This window comes from Rhinopithecus bieti, unplaced genomic scaffold, assembly GCF_001698545.2.
Source record: "Rhinopithecus bieti isolate Rb0 unplaced genomic scaffold, ASM169854v2 scaffold_7967, whole genome shotgun sequence".
Taxonomy (NCBI): Eukaryota; Metazoa; Chordata; class Mammalia; order Primates; family Cercopithecidae; genus Rhinopithecus; species Rhinopithecus bieti.
Window position 1 is genome coordinate 1,398,930 of NW_016806112.1, and position 21,307 is coordinate 1,420,236.

The 21,307-nt window shown below is 39.8% G+C and overlaps 1 protein-coding gene across 1 annotated transcript in view; it reads left to right on the forward strand.

Moving 5' to 3' along the window:
- MAPKAP1 (MAPK associated protein 1) overlaps window positions 1-21,307 on the forward strand; it is a 283,018-nt gene that overhangs the window by 117,694 nt on the left and 144,017 nt on the right. Inside the window, exon 5 of the mRNA XM_017874749.1 lies at window positions 4,924-5,096. Within this exon, the coding sequence (XP_017730238.1) occupies window positions 4,924-5,096 (173 nt within the window). The remainder of the gene's footprint in view (window positions 1-4,923; window positions 5,097-21,307) is intronic.

The window sequence follows — 21,307 nt, forward strand, 5'->3', positions numbered from 1 at the left end:
TTTTTTTTTTGGAGACAGAGTTTCGCTCTTGTTGCCCAGGCTGGAATGCAGTGGTGCCATCTCGGCTCACTGCAACTTCTGCCTCCCAGTTTCAAACGATTCTCCTCCCTCAGCCTCCTCGGTAGCTGGGATTACAGGTGACCGCCACCACACCCAGCTAATTTTTGTATTTGTAGTAGAGACGGGGTTTCACCATGTTGTCCAGGCTGGTCTCGAACTCCTGACCCCAGGGGATCCACCTGCCTTTTCCTCCCAAAGTGCTGGGATTGCAGGCGTGAGCCACTGCACCTGGCCTAAATGCTAGCTCTTGTTACAGTAATCAATATTATTAGGGCTCCTGCAGTACCTGTTCTTGGCCTCATGTGACCTTGTAGTAGGCTTGAGTAATAGAAATGGGTCTAATTTCAACACAGAGGCCCTTTCTGGCATCTGCTCTGCATTTCTAAAGCACCTTACAGTTTATGAAGGACATTCACATTTGTCATCTTGTTGAGTCTTCATATCTTGAGATATTGTGATCCCTATAGCTCCTTAGTTCTAGTGCTTCAGGAGGAAGAGGAATAAACAGAAATAAAAAGAGAGCAGTGACAAGCAACTGATCTTGGTCTGCAAAGGAGGGTAATATGAGGGCTATCAACCCACTCCAGAAAGATTCCCACTGTTTGCATTGTAACCCTTTGCCTGCCCGACCAGGCCAAAACACTTGTTATTTAGTGAAGTCTTTGTTAGCCATTGAAATTATTATTTAAGAGCTGAAAACCATGCAAGGGAATGTGTATGTGCCCACATGTGATTGCGTACGAGAGAGAAAAAGAGTGCACATGTGCAAGAGAGCACAAGTGTGGGTGCATGCATTATGTAGGATAATTATGTTTTTACTAGTTGCTTTATAACATACAGATGAGGCTGAGGGAAAAAAATCAGTGGATCTAATGATGGATGCTGGATTATACGCAAAGTGGAATTACTCTAAAAATGTTTTTTAAACTGACTTCATTTATTTCCTTTCCCTGTACTGACCTTTTTCACCTCAGAATGATAGAATTATAGAGTTAAAGATGGAACCATATGATTGGTCAAGTCCCTCCACTTTCATCTATGACCAGGAAATGGACCCATAGAGGAAGGGCAAGAGGGATGGAGAAAACTAACATTATTCAGTTCCTACCATGTGTCCTGGCAGGCACTTGAGTCATTCATACATTCATTCTGTAGTTCAACAGATTTTTTCCTCAGGGTCTTCTGTGTGCCAGGCACAGAGCCAGGCATTATGTATGGAACAGTAAACAAAGCAGACCTTAACATTGCTCTCATGGAAGTTCAGAGGAAACTTCGTGGCAAAAGCATACACTAAAGATGTACATAAATAAATCATCTCAATTGTTAAACGCTCTAAAGAAAATGAACAGGATATGTGTGAGAGAATAACTGTAAAAGGAGTGTTAACAGTGACAGCTGAGCCCTGTATAATAATAAATAATAATAAGTAATAATAATTCTCATAAGGGTCTTATGATAGGTAGGTCCTACCGTTCTCCTCCTCTTACATATTAAGAAACAGAAGCATAGAGAGATTAAGTAACCTCCCAAGGGCACACGTTAGAGGATGAGGAGTCATGCATGCAAAGCCATGAAAAAGAGCCTCTCTAGATACAGTGAACAGCACCTGCTAAGCCCTGGGAAGTGGGAAATGCAAGCAAGGTACACACAGGCACACATGCTGGTATATTGAGGGTGCTTCCAGAAGGCCGGTGTAGCCGAAGTCTGATGAGCAGGTGGGGGAGTGGCAGTGGATGATGTTAAAGAGGTAGACAGGGCCAGATCATGCCATGCTTTGTTGGATGTTGCAAGGAGTCTGGATTTTGTTCACAGTGTTTGGGAGCCACTCATTGAAGGAATTTAAACAGGATATAGTATGATCAAATCTGAATTTAAAAAACAGATCTAACTTGTGTGTAGAGAACAAATCAGATAAAGCAAAAGTACTGTAGGATAATTTGGGACCTGTTACAATAGTTCAGGTGAGACCTGATGGTAATTTTGGTGGCAGTGGAAATGGAAAGAAGTGAGATGGTTTTGAAATACATATTTTTCACTTTTTTTCTTAAGATAAAACATTACGTAAAATTTACCATTTTAACCATTTTAAAGTGTACAGTTCTGTGGTATTTAATGTATTAACAATGTTATGAACTGTTACTGCCAATTTCAGCACATTACCATCACCCTCAAAAGAAACCTCATACCTCCCAATTTCCCACCCTTGTCATCTTCTGCCAATCACTAATCTACTTTCTGTCTCTATGGATTTGCCTGTTCTGAACAGTTCATATAAATGGGTTCATACAGTAGTGGCTTTTCATGTCTGATTTCCTTCTCTTAGCATGTTTTCATGGTGCATCCATGTTGTGTGTATCAGTACTTCTTTCTTTCTCTTGGCTGAATAATATTCTATCTTATGGATTTTATTTATCCATTCATTAGTTAGTGGACATTTGGGTGGTTTTCATTCTTTGGCTATTATAAATAATGCTGCTGTGAACTTTTGTCCAAGTTTTAATGTGAACTTATGTTTTTAGTTCTCTGGAATATATACCTAGGAATGGAATCGCTTGGTCATATGATAAATCTATGTTTCATTTTGAGAAACTGCTGAACATTTTCACAATGACTGCATCATTCCCACTGACAGTGTCTGAGGGTTCCAGTTTCTCCATATCCTCACAAATCCTTGCTATTTTTAGAGATTTTGGGTTGTTGTTTGGAGTTTTTGCTTTTTTTTAATTATAGCCACCCTAATGGGTAAGAAGTAATTTACATTATGGTTAATGATATGGAACAATTTTCATGTGTTTATTGGTCATTTGTATATCTTCTTTGGAGAAATGTCTGTTCAAATCTTTGCCCATTAAAAAATTTTGTCTTCTTGTTGAGTTATAAGACTTCTTAACATATTCTAGATAGTAGAGCCTTACCAGATGTATGATTTGTGAATGTTTTCTGCCTTTCTTTTGATTATCTTTTTACTATCTTAATAGTATCCTTAAGGCACAAAAGTTGTTTTTGTTTGTTTGTTTGTTTTTGTTTTGAGCGGAGTCTCACTCTGTCGCCCAGGCTGGAGTGCAGTGGCATGATGTTGGCTCGTTTCAACATCTGCCTCCTGAATTTAGGCAATTCTCCTACCTCAGCCTCCCCAGCAGCTGGCACTACAGGCACCCGCCACCAAGCCCGGCTAATTTTTGTATTTTTAATAGAGAGGGGGTTTCACCATGTTGGCCGGGTTGGTCTCAAACTCCTGACCTCAAGTGATCTGCCTGCCTTGGCCTCCCAAAGTGCTGGGATTACAGGCGTGAGCTACTGTGCCTGGCCTAGGCACAAAAGTTTTTAATTTTAATGAAGTTCGGTTTATTTCTTTTGTTTTTTATGCTTTTGGTATCATATTAAAGAAATCATTGCCTAATCCAAAGTTATGAAGATTTACACCTGTTTCCTTTTAAGAATTTTATAGTTTTGCCTGTTATATCTAGATCTTTGATTTATTTTGAACTGATATTTGTATGTGGTATGAGGCAGGAGCCCAAATTCATTCTTTTGCATCTGGCTATCCACTTGTCCCAGCATCATTTGTTGAAAAGACTATGCTTTCCCCATTGAAATGTATTTTTGAAGTAGAGATGTTAGAACTTCCTAATAGAGTAGATAGACAGTGTGAGGGAGGAAGAAGCATCAAGACTGTTGAGATGAGCAGCTGGCTTAGTGGTGGCAGCAGATATTATTAAAATAAGGGGGGCTGTTGTTGTGACTTGGGATAGGAGGGAGTGAGAGACAATCAAGTTTCTGATTTGAACTCATTTTCTGTGACACTTTTCTATATACTCTGTGTAGTGAACATATTGCATGGGTGGGAAGGAAGACTGAGCCAGCGTGCAAGCCTTCTGTGAGGGAGGGGAATGGCCAGAAGGTTGGCGGATAACAGAAACACAAAAGGAGGGGGAGAGGATGGTGTCGTTGGATGGCCTGGGTCTCAAAAGAACAAGGATTTTTTCATGAAAGAGAAAGTACTAGATTGGAAGTGTTAGCAGGGGCAAGGATGCCTACTCTTGCATGCCTTGAGGGTGCAGGGGTTATTTAAAAAAAAAAAAAAAAAAAAAAAAAAACGCAAAGCAGTCCTCTTTTAACAGGACATCAGAGGAGGCAGTATCCTCAACAGCAGGTTCAGTGAAGTCCCAAGAGGTAGAGGAAATGGTTTTAAAAAGCAGCTGAGGATTTATGGGTGTTTGCTGATTAGCACAAGAGCTCTCGAGGGCAGAGTGGAACACACAGGCGGGAGGAGTGGTAGGTGTGTGAGGGAGTGGGAATATATCCAGCAGTGTGGGGATGGTAGTTAGGGTGATAATGGAGGACCAAAGGGCCCTTGAACCTGTGTGGTACTGAAGGAAACAGATGTACTGTGTAGTGGAACTAGCCCCCCATAGTCTCTGAGAAGGCAAGCACTTGTTTCAGTGCTGCGGGCCTGAATCCTTCCTGGAAGAGTATGGCAGCTTCCCAGGCAGCTCATCTCATTGTCTCAAGGAGGGACAAGGCAGTTGCCAGAGAGACACCTAGTGCTAAGGTCCAAGGACACACTGAGTTAGTAGCCTAGCCAGTCTCCTAACACCAAACATCAATTCTGCTCACCACTCTTATTTGTTCCTCTTAGTTGTAGTGCCCATTTACCTTCCTGCTGGCAGATCCCAATCCATTCGTTTATTAGAAAATGAAAATTTAAGAAAAAAACATCCTTGAAACTTGACAGTGTTTCCACTTTGGGACCATTCCACGCTCACAGCAGGTCTGTATAGCAAGGATGAAAAATGGCTGTGCAGTAGGGTCTGTATAACTGTGGCAGTGTGCTTTGCTCTTACGTGTGTGCTCTGTCCACAGGGTCATGTAGGTACAACGGCAACCAAGAAGATCGATGTCTACCTCCCTCTGCACTCGAGCCAGGACAGACTGCTGCCAATGACCGTGGTGACAATGGCCAGCGCCAGGGTGCAGGACCTGATTGGGCTCATCTGCTGGCAGTATACAAGCGAAGGACGGGAGCCGAAGCTCAAGTAATCCATTCTCTTTTTGGCTGCTCTAGTTTCTGGCAGTCTCTTGGCTGGTCAGTCTTTCTAGGCATTGGCCTGGAACCACACACCTCTGCACTGATCCAGCTCTGGGTGCTCACCAGGTCTTGTGCCTGTGCATCTCAGAGAATCAGCTTGCAAAATAAACTTAGAAGTTTGTGAATTATAGACATGAGAACATGGATTTTTAGTAATTTCCAAACCCTTTTATGATCCCTGCTAATAAAGCAACCTGGAAGGGAATGGGAGGGGATTGATGTTTTTGGAGCACCAACTATGCATTGGGCACTGGGCTGGGCACTTCATAGCTGGTATCTGGAATCTCGTTGGATCCTCCCAGCTCCCTGGGAGGCGAGGGTAATGATCCTCATTCTGCAGAGGTGGAAGCTCAGGTTCAGAGCTGTTACTGGCTGAAGGTTGCACAGTGAGAGATGGCAGAGTCAGGATTTGATTCCAGGTCTGTTTGATGCCAAGGTTTTTGCATTATTTCCTTCTGCCTTTTATAGAACCTTTGGTCTGAATTTTAGTTTTCTTTATCAGTTAATGGCTCTAATTTTCTCTCAGTCACTAGGCTCTGTTCTTCATTAAATAATTATATTTAAAATGTAGTGCTTGAAAGTAGGCTCTCTATGCCTCTACGTTATAATTTGAACTTTAAAGTGCTTTGCTACATTGCCTCTCCCCTACTTGAATTTCTTCTGACAGGCATTCTCTTCTAGTTTTACATGTTCTTTCCAGCAGTAGTGTTTAGAACACAGCAAAATGTAGTAGATGCCTTCATTTTAAAATTTGACTCTCAGCTGGGCACACGTGTAATCCCAGCACCTTGGAAGGCCTAGGTGGGCGGATCACGTGAGGTTAGGAGTTTGAGACCAGCCTGGCCAACATGGTGAAACCCTTTCTCTACTGAAATACAAAAATTAGCCAGACGTGGTGGCGACCATCTGTAATCCCAGCTACTCACAAGACTGAGGCAGGAGAATCACTTGAGAATCACTGCGGAGGTTGCAGTGAGCCGAGATCGCGCCACTGCACTCCAGCCTGGTGACAGAGCGAGACTCCGTGTCAAAAAAAAAAAAAGAAGGATTTTCACGGAGATGTTCTCTTCTCCTCTCACATTTCTGGAGTTAGCGTGATCCAGTCCAGTAGTTAGTTGTTTTTATTTTTCTTTAGGTATATTAAATTTCTTTAGGTAAATTAAATATGACACATAAAATCATTTTTTCAAATTCTTATTGACATTGGCCGGGCGCGGTGGCTCAAGCCTGTAATCCCAGCACTTTGGGAGGCCGAGACGGGTGGATCGCGAGGTCAGGAGATCAAGACCAGCCTAGCTAACACGGCGAAACCCCGTCTCTACTAAAAAATACAAAAAACTAGCCGGGCGAGTTGGCAGGCGCCTGTAGTCCCAGCTACTCGGGAGGCTGAGGCAGGAGAATGGCGTAAACCCGGGAGGCGGAGCTTGCAGTGAGCTGAGATCCGGCCACTGCACTCCAGCCTGGGCGACAGAGCGAGACTCCGACTCAAAACAAACAAAACAAAACAAAACAAAACAAAACAAAAAATTCTTATTGACATTGCCCTCCACTTTGCCTGAATGAGTTGTGGACACAAAGCTCTGGTGGCAGAGAAAGCCTTTTACCAAGATGCCACCTAGGCTTAGAAAATGGTTCAGTCAGCACCACTCCTCAAGGGTGAGCTGTGAGGGCCTCCTTTTTCTGCATGAAGTGGGAACAAGGAAACAGGAAAAGGTGTCACAGAACTGATGACTTTATAGATGTTGTCTGATGTAATTCTTTTTTTTTGAGACAGAGTCTCGCTCTGTCGCCCAGGCTGGAGTGCAGTGGCACGATCTTGGCTCGCTGCACGCTCTGCCTCCCGGGTTCACGCCATTCTCCTACCACAGCCTCTCGAGTAGCTGGGACTATAGGCACCCGCCACCATGCCTGGCTAATTTTTTGTATTTTTAGTAGAGACGGGGTTTCACCGTGTTAACCAGGATGGTCTCGATCTCCTGACCTCGTGATCTGCCTGCCTCGGCCTCCCAAAGTGCTGGGATTACCGGCGTGAGCCACCGCGCCCAGCCTTTGATGTGATTCTTAAAACATTACTTAGGGCAGGCACTGAAATCAAGAGAGGAGCTTGCCTAGGGTTACACAGCTAGTAAGTAACAGAGATAGGAGTTGAACTATGATGATGTACATTTTATAGATGAGGAAACTAAACTTAGAGAGGCTAAGTAGCTTTCTTAAATCACACAATAAGTGGTAGAATTAGTATTAAAACCAACAGTCTCTGACTCCAGAGCTCCATATCTTCACTATCACATTATCCTCTCCACCATGGAACTCTGTTATAGATGAAATGAAAATATTTATTGTGTTTGTACTTACTGCAGTCACTGTGCTAGATCTGGAAATAAAGAAGTGAAAGAGGCAGTTCCTGCCATCAGGGAAAGCTTTCTGTTTAAGGTAAATAGGTAATAACAACACAATACAGTTACATGTAAAATCAGGTACTTACAAGGAGATCTAACCCCACATTTGGGGTGAAAATGGCGTCGTGAAAATCTCCCTTGATTAAATGACATCTAAACTGAAACCTGAGGGAGCAGTAGGAAAAAGTCACGTAGAGAGGTTGAGAGGAGGGCATTCCAACAGAGGGAAAAGCATGGTTATGACGCACCTTTAAGTTCATGCTTTAAATTCTATATTCTGCTCCAAATACATAATAATAGTAAATGAAATGCTATTAACATATTTGTACTTTAATAGCAAGATAAGCATCCTGGTGGACTAGAAATACAACCAACTACAGAAACAGGCAGAGAGTGCTAGGAGTCCATTATTTTAGGATATTATTGTCCTTAGAGCATGCTGTGGATAAGTTTACCAGTGTATGAAATACTGATTTTTCTCAAGCTTCAGGGTGGCTAGTCAGGGCATGGGTGATGATCAGAGCCCTCAGCCAATCATTCCTGGTGAGGGAACAGTCTCATCCACCTAGCTGTGTACTGTGCAAATGTTGTTATTTTCTCCATACGTCATAGTGTCAAAAAGAGTGGGAAATACTACGTGAGGGTATGGGACCAAAGGAACTGCATCCCTGGATGGGGACCAGAGGAAATGACAGAAACTAGAAGCTGGGGTGAGACTGTCATACCTATGAAAAGAAGCTGAACAAGGCTGCTCGGGTCTGTGTTTCTGGCGTGCCGGGGAATAGAGAGAGCAGTGCAACCAGGACCTGACTGTGGCATGGCTGGGTTTATGTTACCCTAGTATTACAGGAACCTTGAGCTGTCAGTGTAAGACCTGATTCTGGTCTGGAGGCCTCTGTTTGGACGAGGGTAGAGGGTGGTGGCAATATGTGTAAAAGCACTGACAGTGAGTGGAGAGAGAGAGCAAGCAAGGGTTCTCATTCCAGAAGAGCTCAGCAAATTAAAATTCCAAAGCACACAAGGATAGCTAGTACTAAGAAACACAGACAATCAGGAGATTAATTTGGGAACAGAATATAGTAAAGCAATCTGAAATTAATTTCAAATAAATATGTTTTTTAAGATCACCAAACGGATGAAGGAAGGAATAGCATTCATGGTTAACTTCTAGGAAATTATGAAACAAAAGCAGGCAAATTTGAATTTAGAAAAGAATCAATTAAAAGTACAGTACTGGAAATATAAAATACAATTATTAATACAATTGTATTAAATTAAAACATTACTTAGGGCAGGCACTGAAATTAAGAGAGGAACTTGCCCAGGGTTATACAGCTAGTTGTGTACACAGCTAATTGTGTTAATAATTGTATTAATACAATACAATTGGGATAAACTCTAGACTGGTCACAGTTCAAGAGAGAATGAGTTGAAAGACAGTTGATACTGAGGAATTCAACCTAGGATATAGTACAAAGAGATAAAGAGGTACAAAGAATGAAAGATAAGAGAGATGGAGGAAAGATTCAAAGGCTCCCACGTGCGAAGTGGAGAAGGAAAGGAATAGCAGAGAAGCAATATTTGAAGGGATAATGCCAAAGAATTTCCCAGAACTGATATGAGTGGGTTTGATGTTAAAAACACATGTACATTAGATGGCAGAAGAAGAGACTTTTTTTTTTTCTTAAACAAATGGTCCTGGACCAATTGAACTTCTATAAGCTGAAAAAAAACCAACCTAAATCACATATCTTGTATTAATTAAAAATCACAACTTAAATGTAAAGTGTAGGAAAAAAACAGGAGAAAACCTAGAGCAAGTTAGATTTCATTAAAATTAAAAATAGTTATTCTGCAAAAGACCCTGTTAAGAGGATGAAAGGACAAACTACACACTGGAAGGAAATATTTGTAAACCACATATCTGACTAAAGACATACATAGAATATGTAAAGAACTGAAAACAGTGAAAAGTTTAGACGGTTGATCAGAAAGTGGGCAAAGGTGTAAACAGGCCCATCACTGAAGAGGATATACATGCAGATGGCAGATGAGCACGTGAAAAGATGCTCAGCAACATTCGCCATCAGGAAAATGCAAATGAAAACCACATGCTATTAGAACTGCTGAAATAAAAAATAGTGATGACACCAATTGCTGGCAAGGATGTAGAGAAACTGTATCATACATCATTTCTGTTGATAATGTAAAATGGTATAGTCATTCTCAAAAATACTTCGGCGGTTTCTTATAAAGCTAAACATTAATTTACCGTACAACCCAGCAATTGCCCTCCTAGGCATTTATTCCAGAGCAGTGAAAACTTATATTCACATAAAAACCTGTATACAAATGTTTGTATCAGCCTTATTTGTACTTAAAACTGGAAACAACCTAAATGTCCTTCAGCAGGTAAATGGTTAAACATTGTGGTACATCCATACCAAGTAATACTACTGTCAAGAGAAAAGGAACAAACCGTTTTCATGCGTGCAGTGACTTGGGTGGGTTCATGTAGTGTGAAAAGCCAATCTCTAAAAGTTTCATGTCACCCGATTCCATATATGTAACATCCTCAAAATGACAAAAGTATAGAGATGGAGAACAATTGAGTGGTTGCCAGAGGACAGGCACAGTGTTAGGGAGGCAGTCCACCTATAAACGGGTGGTGAAAAAGAGCTGCTCTGTCATGATGAAACAGTTTTGTATCCTGGTGATGATTACACAAATATATACATGTAATCCAGTGTGTGGAACTACAGGACACACACACGAGTACATGTAAAAACTGGCAAAAAGTGAGTAATGTCTATAGTCTTTTTTTAATGTATATATACTTTAAGTTCTAGGGTACATGTGCACACCATGCAGGTTTGTTACATATGTGTACATGTGCCATGTTGGTTTGCTGCACCCATTAACTTGTCATTTACAATAGGTGTTTCACTTGTTGCCATCCCTCCCCCTCCCCCTATGCCACGACAGGCCCTAGTGTGTGATGTTCCCTGCCCTGTGTCCAAGTGTCCTCATTGTTCAATTCCCACCTATGAGTGAGAACATGCAGTGTTCGGATTTCTGTCCTTGTGATAGTTTGCTCAGAATGATGGTTTCCAGCTTTATCCATATCCCTACAAAGGACATGAACTCATCCTTTTTTATGGCTGCATAGTATTCCATGGTGTATATGTGCCACATTTTCTTAATCCAGTCTATCATTGANCCCCTCCCCCTATGCCACGACAGGCCCTAGTGTGTGATGTTCCCTGCCCTGTGTCCAAGTGTCCTTATTGTTCAATTCCCACCTATGAGTGAGAACATGCAGTGTTCGGATTTCTGTCCTTGTGATAGTTTGCTCAGAATGATGGTTTCCAGCTTTATCCATATCCCTACAAAGGACATGAACTCATCCTTTTTTATGGCTGCATAGTATTCCATGGTGTATATGTGCCACATTTTCTTAATCCAGTCTATCATTGATGGACATTTGGGTTGATTCCAAGTCTTTGCTATTGTGAATAGTGCCGCAGTAGACATATGTGTGCATATGTCTTTATAGTAGCATGATTAATAATCCTTTGGGTATATATGCAGTAATGGGATTGCTGGGTCAAATGGTATTTCTAGTTCTAGATCCTTGAGGAATTGCCACACTGTCTTCCACAATGGTTGAATTAGTTTACACTCCCACCAATAGTGTAAAAGCGTTCCTATTTCTCCACATCCTCTCCAGCACCTATTATTTCCTGAGTAATGTCTATAGACTTAACAGTGTTGCACCAGTGTCAATTTCCCTGGTGTTGATACCGGACTACAATTATATGAGATGTCACACTGGGGAAATCTTAGTGAAAGATTCAGGGGACTCTGTGCACCATTTTCCCAACTTCCTGTGAGACCATAATCATTTCAAAATAAAATTTAAAAAACAGACCGGGCATGGTGGCTCATGCCTGTAATCCCAGCACTTTAGGAGGCTGAGGTGGGAGGATCACTTAAGGTCAGGAGTTCAAGACCAGCTTGGCCAACGTAGTGAAACCCCGTCTCTGCTAAAAGTACAAAAATTAGCTGCATATGGTGGCACGTGCCTGTAGTCCAAACTACTCGGGAGGCTGAGGCAGGAGAATTGCTTGAACCCGAGAGGTGGAGGTTGCAGTGAGCTGAGATCATGCCACTGCACTCCAACCTGGGCAACAGAGTGAGACTCCTTCTCAAGAAAACAAAACAAGCAAAGAACAACAACGGAAAAAAAATCAAACAATACTTTTTTTTTTTTTTTAAAGCATTTTCCATGTGCCAAACAGCAGAAATAAATGCTCATTCATACCTGGATACATTGTAGTGAAACTGGAGAATATCAAGGGTATAGAGGAAGTGCAGGTTGTAAAGGTTACCAGAGAGATGACAAATATTCCTGACAAAGGAACCACAGCAGGACTAACAACAGATTCTGTATCAGCCACAGAAGATGCTAGAAGTCATTGGTATGCCTTCAGAGTGCTGAGGAAAAATAATTATAACTCCATTTTATGATGATTTTTCAAGGCATTTATTGACGCCCATGAGATTTTACCACACATGTTCTTTCATTTTAAAGTAGCTGATTCTTAAACTTTTTGGTCTTGTGACCACTTTATACTCTTAACAATTATTGAGGACCCCAAAGATCTTTTGTTTATATGAGTAATACCTGTCAATATTTATCGTAGTAGAAATTAATTCTGAGAAAAGTTTAAAATATTTTTTAATTTAAAATAGGCCAGGCATGGTGACTCACACCTATAATGCTAGCACTTCGGGAGGCCCAGGAGAGCGAATCACTTGAGGTCAGGAGTTCAAGACCGGCCTGGCCAACCTGGTGAAACCCCGTCTCTATTAAAAATACAAAAATTAGCCGGGTGTGGTGGTGCCTGTAATCCCAGCTACTTGGGAGGCTGAGGTGAGAGAATCACTTGAACCCAGGGGGCGCAGGTTGCAGTGAGCTAAGATCGCACCATTGCACTCCAGCTTGGGCGACAGAGCGAGACTCTGTCTCCTAAAGATAAAATAAGTTAATAAATATGTTGCATGTTCACAAATATTTTTATTTAAAAAACCATATTTTCCAAAACAAAAAAAATTTCATGAGAAAAGTGGCATTATTTTATATTTTTATAAATTTCTTTACTGTTTGTTTCATTAGAAGGTAGCTGCTCTGTATTTAATGCATTGCATCATGCTGCTTTGGCTAAGGTATAGGAAGAAATTGTGGCCTCAGAGTTGTAATGTGGAGTCTGAGACTCCTATCGGTGAACTTTTTATATTCTGTTCCATTACAATCTATTGGTCGAGTTAACACTTTGAATGGATCTTTTACCCATACATAATTTTGTAACATCATGTATTAATCATTTGGAAAATCATTGAGTTATACATATATTTCAGAATGTCACATTTCATTATGCAGTATCAAAAATTCACATTTGGCCGGGCGTGGTGGCTCACGCCTGTAATCCCAGCACTTTGGGAGGCCGAGGTAGGTGGATCACGAGGTCAGGAGTTTGAGACCAACCTGACCAACATGGTGAAACCCTATCTCTACTAAAAATCCAAAAATTAGCCAGGCTTGGTGGCGCTTGCCTGTAATCCCAGCTACTCAGGAGGCTGAAGCTAGAGAATCACTTGAACCCGGGAGGTGGAGGTTGCAGTGAGCTGAGATCACGCCACTCCACTCCAGCCTCAGTGACAGAGCAAGACTTCGTCTCAAAAAAAAAAAAAATTTACATTTATTGATATTACCCCCAATCAATCTTATCAAGAAAATCTGAGCATTGGGAAGCTGTGAAGCTTACAGTAATGGACATATGAAAATTCTTAATTTTACTTACAGGCTCAAATTTTATAGTTGATAGTAAACATTGTCCATTGTTTTCCTTGAAGTGACTGACTCACTTCTATGATTTTCAAAAAATGGTAATCAGATACCCAAACCTGATTAACCATAACTTATCAATTGTTCTTTTAGGTTAAAATGTTATTTCCTGGAGAAAGTGGTTAGTCCAGCTTGCACACATGCTTTTTCTCTCAAGACAGTGGTCACACTTAACAATGCAGGAGTACCTTGAATATGTGGTTCCATTTCTCATACAGAATGTTAAAAGATGTGTATAAGGGCTGAAATTGAATAAAAGTAATCATTTTTGCTGCTGCTTGAAGAACATTAGGTGGAACTGGACTTTTATGTTATTTACTTTTTTGCTATTCATCTCAGTGAAGAATTCAGTGACTACCAGTGCAGTTTGGTACCATTGCCTTGACTCGTAAGGTGCCAGTAATTTTGCCCACAATTGCTTCTACCCTGTCAGTGTAAATGTCAGCCCAGTGAAAAAGGCAAACAGTGTTTTAGTGGTATTATGAAAATATTTTTTGCCTTAGGGACCTCTAGAGGTCCACATACCATGCTCTGATAACCACTGGTTTAAAGAACCTCTTCAGGAGTCCTTCAGCAAGAAAGAAGCTGGACACTGAGGAAAGGAATTTGTTGCAAGAAATAGTGGTGGACAAAGAAATTCATAAAATATGTTGGTAAATCTGGTTAACTACTAACTATAAAGTAAAACTTCGATAGTAATTTGTGTGTATGTTTTAAAATGTGATCTGAAATTTTAGACAACTATATTATGGAAGATGGGAGGGAAAAGTTCAGTGGGTAACTAAAGCATCTGAGCTTGTGTTCAGATTAAGAGAATAGAATGACTTTATAACTTTAGATACATGAATATATAAGTGAAACTTAGGAGAATGTTAGCCACACATTTTATTAAACATTTAAGAGTAACTACTAAAGAAGAAAAAAATCCTATAGCTTTCTAAATAGTAAAGGGAAAATAGGCAATAAAAGTGTATCAATTCAACAGAAGGTAAGGAAGAAGAATAAAAAGCAGAGAAAAGAGGCAAGAAACAACACAAAGTAAGATGTAGATTTGTCCAAATACATAATTAATTGCAATAAATACAAACTACTCACCTATTAGAAGATAATTTATGAAATTTAACAATTTTTTAGTGTTGTACTGCTCACCAGATACCTAAAATAAAATGACACAGAGTTACCCCTCCCCTCCCTTCCTAGTTCCTTCCCAGTCCAAAAGCTGTCAGGTGGCTATTCTGTCTTCTCCTTTCCTGTTGGCCAGAGCCTCCAATTTCACTTGGCCAAGGGAGATGGAGATTGAGGGGAGCATTTGGAAGTAACTCAAATAGTAGAATTTAAGGCAAAAGCATACCAATACAGATATTTTGGTAAACTACATAATGAAATAAGGAATAATCCACTAAGATAATAGGTCTGACTGTGAACACATCTATAACAGTCTCAAAATATTGAGGGAATTATAAAGAGGCATTGAATGATGTATAATTAAAACAGGACATTTCAGTACCTTCCTATCAGACACTGATGAACAAAGCAAACCCAAAATTGCTAAGGATAAGGAAGATTCAAACAATGTGATTAATTTCTTTACATGTAGAATTCTAAAAACAAAATAGAGATTATCTCTTGTACTAATTTGTAAACCTCTGAAGTTCAGAGATTACATCTTATTTATATTCCATGTTGATATTTTTAAATAGTTGTTCCGTATTTCGAATTACACAATTACGTCAAATTTAAACTGTGGTCTTTTGAAATTTTTTACAATTCTTGGTGACATTGGATTTCTCAGGTTTGTTTGCTGTAATACAGTCTATAAAGTGAATCCCTGGGATCTCCTCCTGTCAGGCAGTGTAATGTGAGGTATTTTCTTTCTAGCCTGTTTGTACTTAGTGTTGGAATAGATCCTTATTTGGTCTTTTCCAGTGGGTTGGCCCTGTGAAAGAGCTTTTCATTCACAGAGGGGGAAATGCTGGATGCACGTGAAGAGTGGCCCACCAATTTCAGCCTGGTTGTCAAGAAAACCATTTAAGAATATTGTTCTCGGGCTGGCACAGTGGTTCATGCCTGTAATCCCAACATTTTGGGAGGCCAAGGCGGGTGGATCACCTGAGGTCAGAAGTTCAAGACCATCCTGGTCAACATGGTGAAACTCCATCTCTACGAAATATACAAAAATTAGCCAGGGATGGTGGCGGGCACCTGTAATCCCAGGTACTTGGGAGGCCAAGGCCGGAGAATCACTTGAACCTGGGAGGCAGAGGTTGCAGTGAGCCAAGAGCGCACCATTGCACTCCAGCCTGGGCAACAAGAGCAAAACTTTGTCTCAAAAAAAAAAAAAAAAAAAAAAAATTTTGTTTTCCTTGGTTTGCCTTGTAAACTGTCTATAGTAGTAGACTTTGGCCCCAGTGAAGGAATGGAGAATTTGGCGGGAATTCTTGGCTTCTTTTACTCTTAGGTCTGTTAACTCTTGAGCAAGATTGGAATATGGTATTTAGGCACATTTCCTGCTTGTTTTGATGCACTGATTTTGGGGAAAACATTTGGAAGAAACTAACTGAAATAATTTCAATTTCTAAATGGTCAAATTTTAAAATTTAGACTTTGTTATTCTTGTTTATTGAATTTTGATCAGAAAATGTGGACTATAAAATTTTTCCCGAAGAGATTTATGTATATTTGGATGCTTACTGTACTATAATTTTTTGGTAACTATTCCATGGTTTCTGGAAATAATTATTCTCTATAGGTTATAGACTTCAATATATACTTATTAAGTCAATATCATTAATTACTTATTTCTATTATCTTAGGGTTTTTGATTATTTGGTCTATGGATGATTAAGAGAAATACATTAAAGTTTCCATTTTCGGCCGGGCACGGTGGCTCACACCTGTAATCCCAGCTCTCAGGGAGGCAGAGGCGGGAGGATAGCTTGAGCCCAGGAGTTCGAGACCTGCCTGGGTAATACAGCGAGACCCCGTTCTCCACAAAAAGGAAAAAAAAAAAAAAGACAAGTTTCCATTTTCTTGTGTGTTTATGTTAACTTTTCCTAATATTCCAACAGTTTACACTTTATATATTTCAGTTCACATAAAGATTGATGTGTTTTATATCTTTATTATCAGTTCTACTTCAGTATAAACCGGTCTTATTTGTTCTGTTTATGAATGTGTCTTGCCTGTTTGCTTCATTTCAGCAATCTGAGCTTTTTTTTTTTTTTTCCTGCTCTTCTTTGCTCTTTCTTCAGTCTTTTACTTTTGCCTTCTGTTTTAGATATGTTAATAATTTTGTGAGGTTTTTGTTTTTTGACTCATGTAAGTGATTTTCATTTTATAAAACTATCTTTTTTTAATGCTTTGTTTTAAAAAAATTTTAATAGACTATTTTTTTAGAGCAGTTTTAGGTTTACAGAAAATTTGCACAGAAAATACAGTGAGTTCCCACATATATCCTTCCAATCCCTCATTTTACTCCTGTTACTAATATCTTACATTACTGTGGTACATTTGTTAAAGTTGATGAACCAATATTATTACTGTTAACAAAAGTCAGTAGTTATACATTAGGGTTCACTCTTGTGCGGCTCTAATGGTTGTATCACACAGAATGGCTTCACTGCCCTAAAAATGTCCTGTGCTCCATCTCTTTACCTCTACCCACTGCTGCTGGCAACCACTGGTTTTTTTTCTGTCTCTATAGTATTGCGTTTTACAGAACGCCATCTAGTTGGAATCATACCATATGTAGCCTTTTCAGACTAGCTTTTTTCACTTAGCAATATGCATTTAAGGTTCCTTTGTGTGATAACACTTATTTCTCACTATTGTTAAGTAATATTCGACTGCATGGATTTACCACAGTTCATTTATTCATTCATCTATTGAAAGATATCTTGGTTGCTTCTAATTTTTGGGAATTATGAATAAAGACGCTATAAGTATTCATGTGCAGATTTTTATGTGGATGTAAGTTTTCAGCTCATTTGGGCAAATACGTAGGAGTGTGATTGCCAAATTGTATGGTAAGCCTATGATGTAAGACACTGCCAAACTGTCTTCCGAAGTGGTCATACCATTTGGCATTCCCACCAGTGAGGAATGAGAGTTGTTGCTCCAATCCTCGCCAGCATTTGGTTTTTATCAGTATTTTCAATTTTAGCTGTTTTAATAGGTGTGTAGTGGTATGTTGTTGTTTTAATTTGTAATTCCCTAATGACATCATGTTGAGCATCTTCATATGCTTATTTGTTACCTGTTTGTGTTCTTTGGTGATCTTTTGCCCATTTTTAATGGCCACCATGTTAGACAGTCCAGTATATAACAAGACAAGGTATAGTCATGCATTGGAGATAACTCTGGATTAGCATCATTCTGATATGACCTCAGCTATCTAGACTGCTTAGGGAAAATTGGTGGGTTTTGTAGCTATTTGAGGGTGTATCTCATTAAGCATCAAATTTTATTCATTTATTTTAAGACTAAGTCTCACTCTGTTGCTCAGGTTGGAGTGCGGTTGTGCAGTCATAGTTCACTGCAGCCTTGAACTCCTGGGCTTAAGTGATCCTCCCACCTCTGCCTCCAAAGTAGCTAGAACTACAGGTGCATGTCACCACACTTGGCTAATTTTTAAAATTTTTTGTAGTGGCACAAATTTTTTGCAAGCACTTTGCTGCCTGGGGTGGTCTTGAATTCCTGGCTTAAAGCAATCATCCTGCCTCAGCCTCCCAAAGTGCTAGAATCATAGGCATGAGCCACCATGCCTGGCCAAACTTCATTTTAGTTATTCTTCATAGGAGCTCTCTAAATTGTGTTAACATCTTTTTGTACCTTCTTAATCAGAATATAACATAGTGGCTGAAAGTGTGAGTTTCACAGCCACAGGCTGGGTTTTAATTCTGGTGTTAATGCTTACTAGCAGGGTGATTTTCAATGAATTACTTAAGCCCCATGTAGTATGATTTTCTCATGTATAAAATGAGGATGGAAACTATCTAACAGGGTAGTAATGAAAATAAAATGAGAAAATATATAGCAAGTGCTCAATAAATGTTCATTTCTGCTCCTGCTAACTACTGTAACTGCGGCCGGCTACTACTACAACCAATATTAGTAAGTAGTTCAGCAGTAGTAGTGTAATTTAGTCCTTTTTTGATGACTCAGGTAATTTTACTATGCTATGATATTCCGACGCCCTGTGGTCTTAGGACAGTATTTAGCAGTGTTTGACCTGACATTATATATTTCCAGACAACTTTGTTATTTGAACTCTTCAGTATGTTCTTTATAGTCCCCTTTTATACTGTCTGCATGCCCACTTGTGTCTTCTCCCATTTCTGTGTTGCTGCTTCTGCTTTATATTTCTTAGAGTCATCGTGAGAACTACTCACCTAAACAATATAGCTGAAGTGGCCTTTCCTATTCTGACTCCCAGCTGTGCTCCCATGTATCTTAAGGCATCATATTCTTTTACTGGCAGCTTTTTAACATCAGTACCGTAAGTGCTTTCGCTGTTTCTGTAGTCAGAAATACTTTTCTCATTCTTCTCCTCTTGACATTCTGCTTAATCTCAGAAGCTTAAGTCCTTCGTTCCTTCATTTAATAAATGTTTTTAGAGTTTCAGACCCTAAGTATTCAGGATAAAATGGAGAACAAGAGAAATGTGATCACTGCACTAAAAAATGAACAGTTTGTTGGGGAAGAAGAAATTATCAAGGGTAAAAGCACCGTGTAACTGGCTCATTTCACTTATCATTTCTATTCATTCATGCATTCAACAAATATTTATTGAGTGTTTGCTATATACCAGGCATTTTGCTGGGTATACAGTGGTGAGTAGAGCCAGGCATGGTCTCACTTTCATGAATTCCACAGTCTATTGAAGGAAGTGGGCAAATAACTAAAATAATTAATTCAAATAGTTTAAATAATGTTTGCTTTAAAACTGAATTAAGTGCTCTGAAGGGAAGGAATACTGTTTATGAGAGCTTTGCCTGGAAGTCACGGATAAATTTCCTGAGAAAGTGATACAGGAGGCACTGGGTCAGGGGAGGGTCCCAGCAGATGGAGCAGTGTGGCAGCCACCTTATTGATGGAGGAAGCATGTTGTGGTCAGGGAACAACAGAAGGCCAGTGTGGCTGGAGCACAAAGAATGGAGAGAACAGAGTGGAATTGTTACAGGACAGGGGTCTTGATCCAGACCCCAAGAGGGTTTTTGGATCTCATGCAAGAAAGAATTCAGGGTGAGCCTGCAGTTCAAAATAATGAAAGCAAGTTTGTTAAGAAAGTAAAGAAATAAAAGAATGGCTATTCCATAGCCAACCCCTCGGGGCTGCTGGTTGCCCATTTTTATGGTTATTTCTTGCTGATATGCTAAACAAGGGGTGGATTATTCATGCCTTCCCTTTTTAGACTATCAATACAGGGTAACTTTCTGATCTTGCCATGGCATTTGTAAACTGTCATGGCACTGGTGGGAGTGTAGCAGTGAGGATGACCAGAGGTCACTTGTTGGCATTTTGGTTTGCGTGAGTTTTGGCCAGCTCCTTTACTGCAACCTGTTTTGTCAGCAAGGTCGTTACGACCTTTATTTTGTGCTGACCTCCTATCTCATCCTGTGACACAGAATGCCTTAACTCTCTGGGAATGCAGCCTCATAGGTTTCAGCCTCATTTTACCCAGCTCCCATTTAAGATGTAGTTGCTCTGGTTCACACACCTCTGACGTTTCCCCCTGCCCTTTTATAAGAGAACTTTTAATCCTAAGGGTTGCAGAGGGACGAAGATCCATCTTCTGTAACTTCTTCAGGCTGAATAGCGATGATGATATTCCTGCCTAACTATGAGGGTTTCTTGCATTCAGAGTAGAGAGGAGCTCAGTCAGAAAGCATCAGTATGGTAAGGTCCATTCATAACTCTTGAGTTTTGACAAAAGGTGATATCTGGAAGATTAGTAAGTGTTTAATTTAAGAAAACATTCAGTAAGCTTGTCCTGTATTCCGATACAAAGAGTATAACAGCAATATATTCCACAAGAGTAAAGCAAAATAAGTAAAGTTATTCCAAGTAAACTAAATTAGAAGGCTTTACATGAACTGGGCAACTGTTGGAACTAAGCTGATATGGGATTGTTAGCTGATTGTAATGTGCCCAGAATTAGAATACTGATTCAGATTTTTACATTACCCATCACTCTTGTTTCTTCTGAGCAGCAGTCAGAGATCACTGGTTGGTTCACAGGAGCAGGGTTAGCCTAAATTACAGAAACAAACTTAAAAACAACTAATGAGACTAGCATTTAATAGCAAGTATACCATAGTTCTTGAAACATAATATTTCATTCTCCAGTTTTTCATTTTTACTAAAGACAAATCATGGTAAGACTGATTTACTTTATTATACTTGGCCTGATTATTTGTATAAAGTGCAGCCAGAATAATTATTTTTCACATAGGCTCTTTTAAAATGGACTTTGATGAAACCCTGTTCCACAGAAGGAATCTTAGTTAAGACTTCTTAAAGCCAAGCTCAGCCATGGTTTTATACCCTCAAATACCTATTAGTTGAGTAAATTCCTCTCCTCTTGGGGTCCCAAGATAACTTGGGGGCTCCTGGACCTGTTAGAAAGTGACATTCTTTACTTACACAGGTCAGAAACCTTGTACACACCATTCCAGTTAAAGCCTTGGTAAAATAACCGGTGTCTTCAATTGTGTTCTATTATAAAAGAAAACAGATTCTTATTGCACTTTATGCAAATAACTATATTGCCATAAATTAAGAATGCTTACAAATAGTTTCCAAATTTTGGAGAAATCAACTAGAGAGAAACAAATATGCTCCAAATTTTGT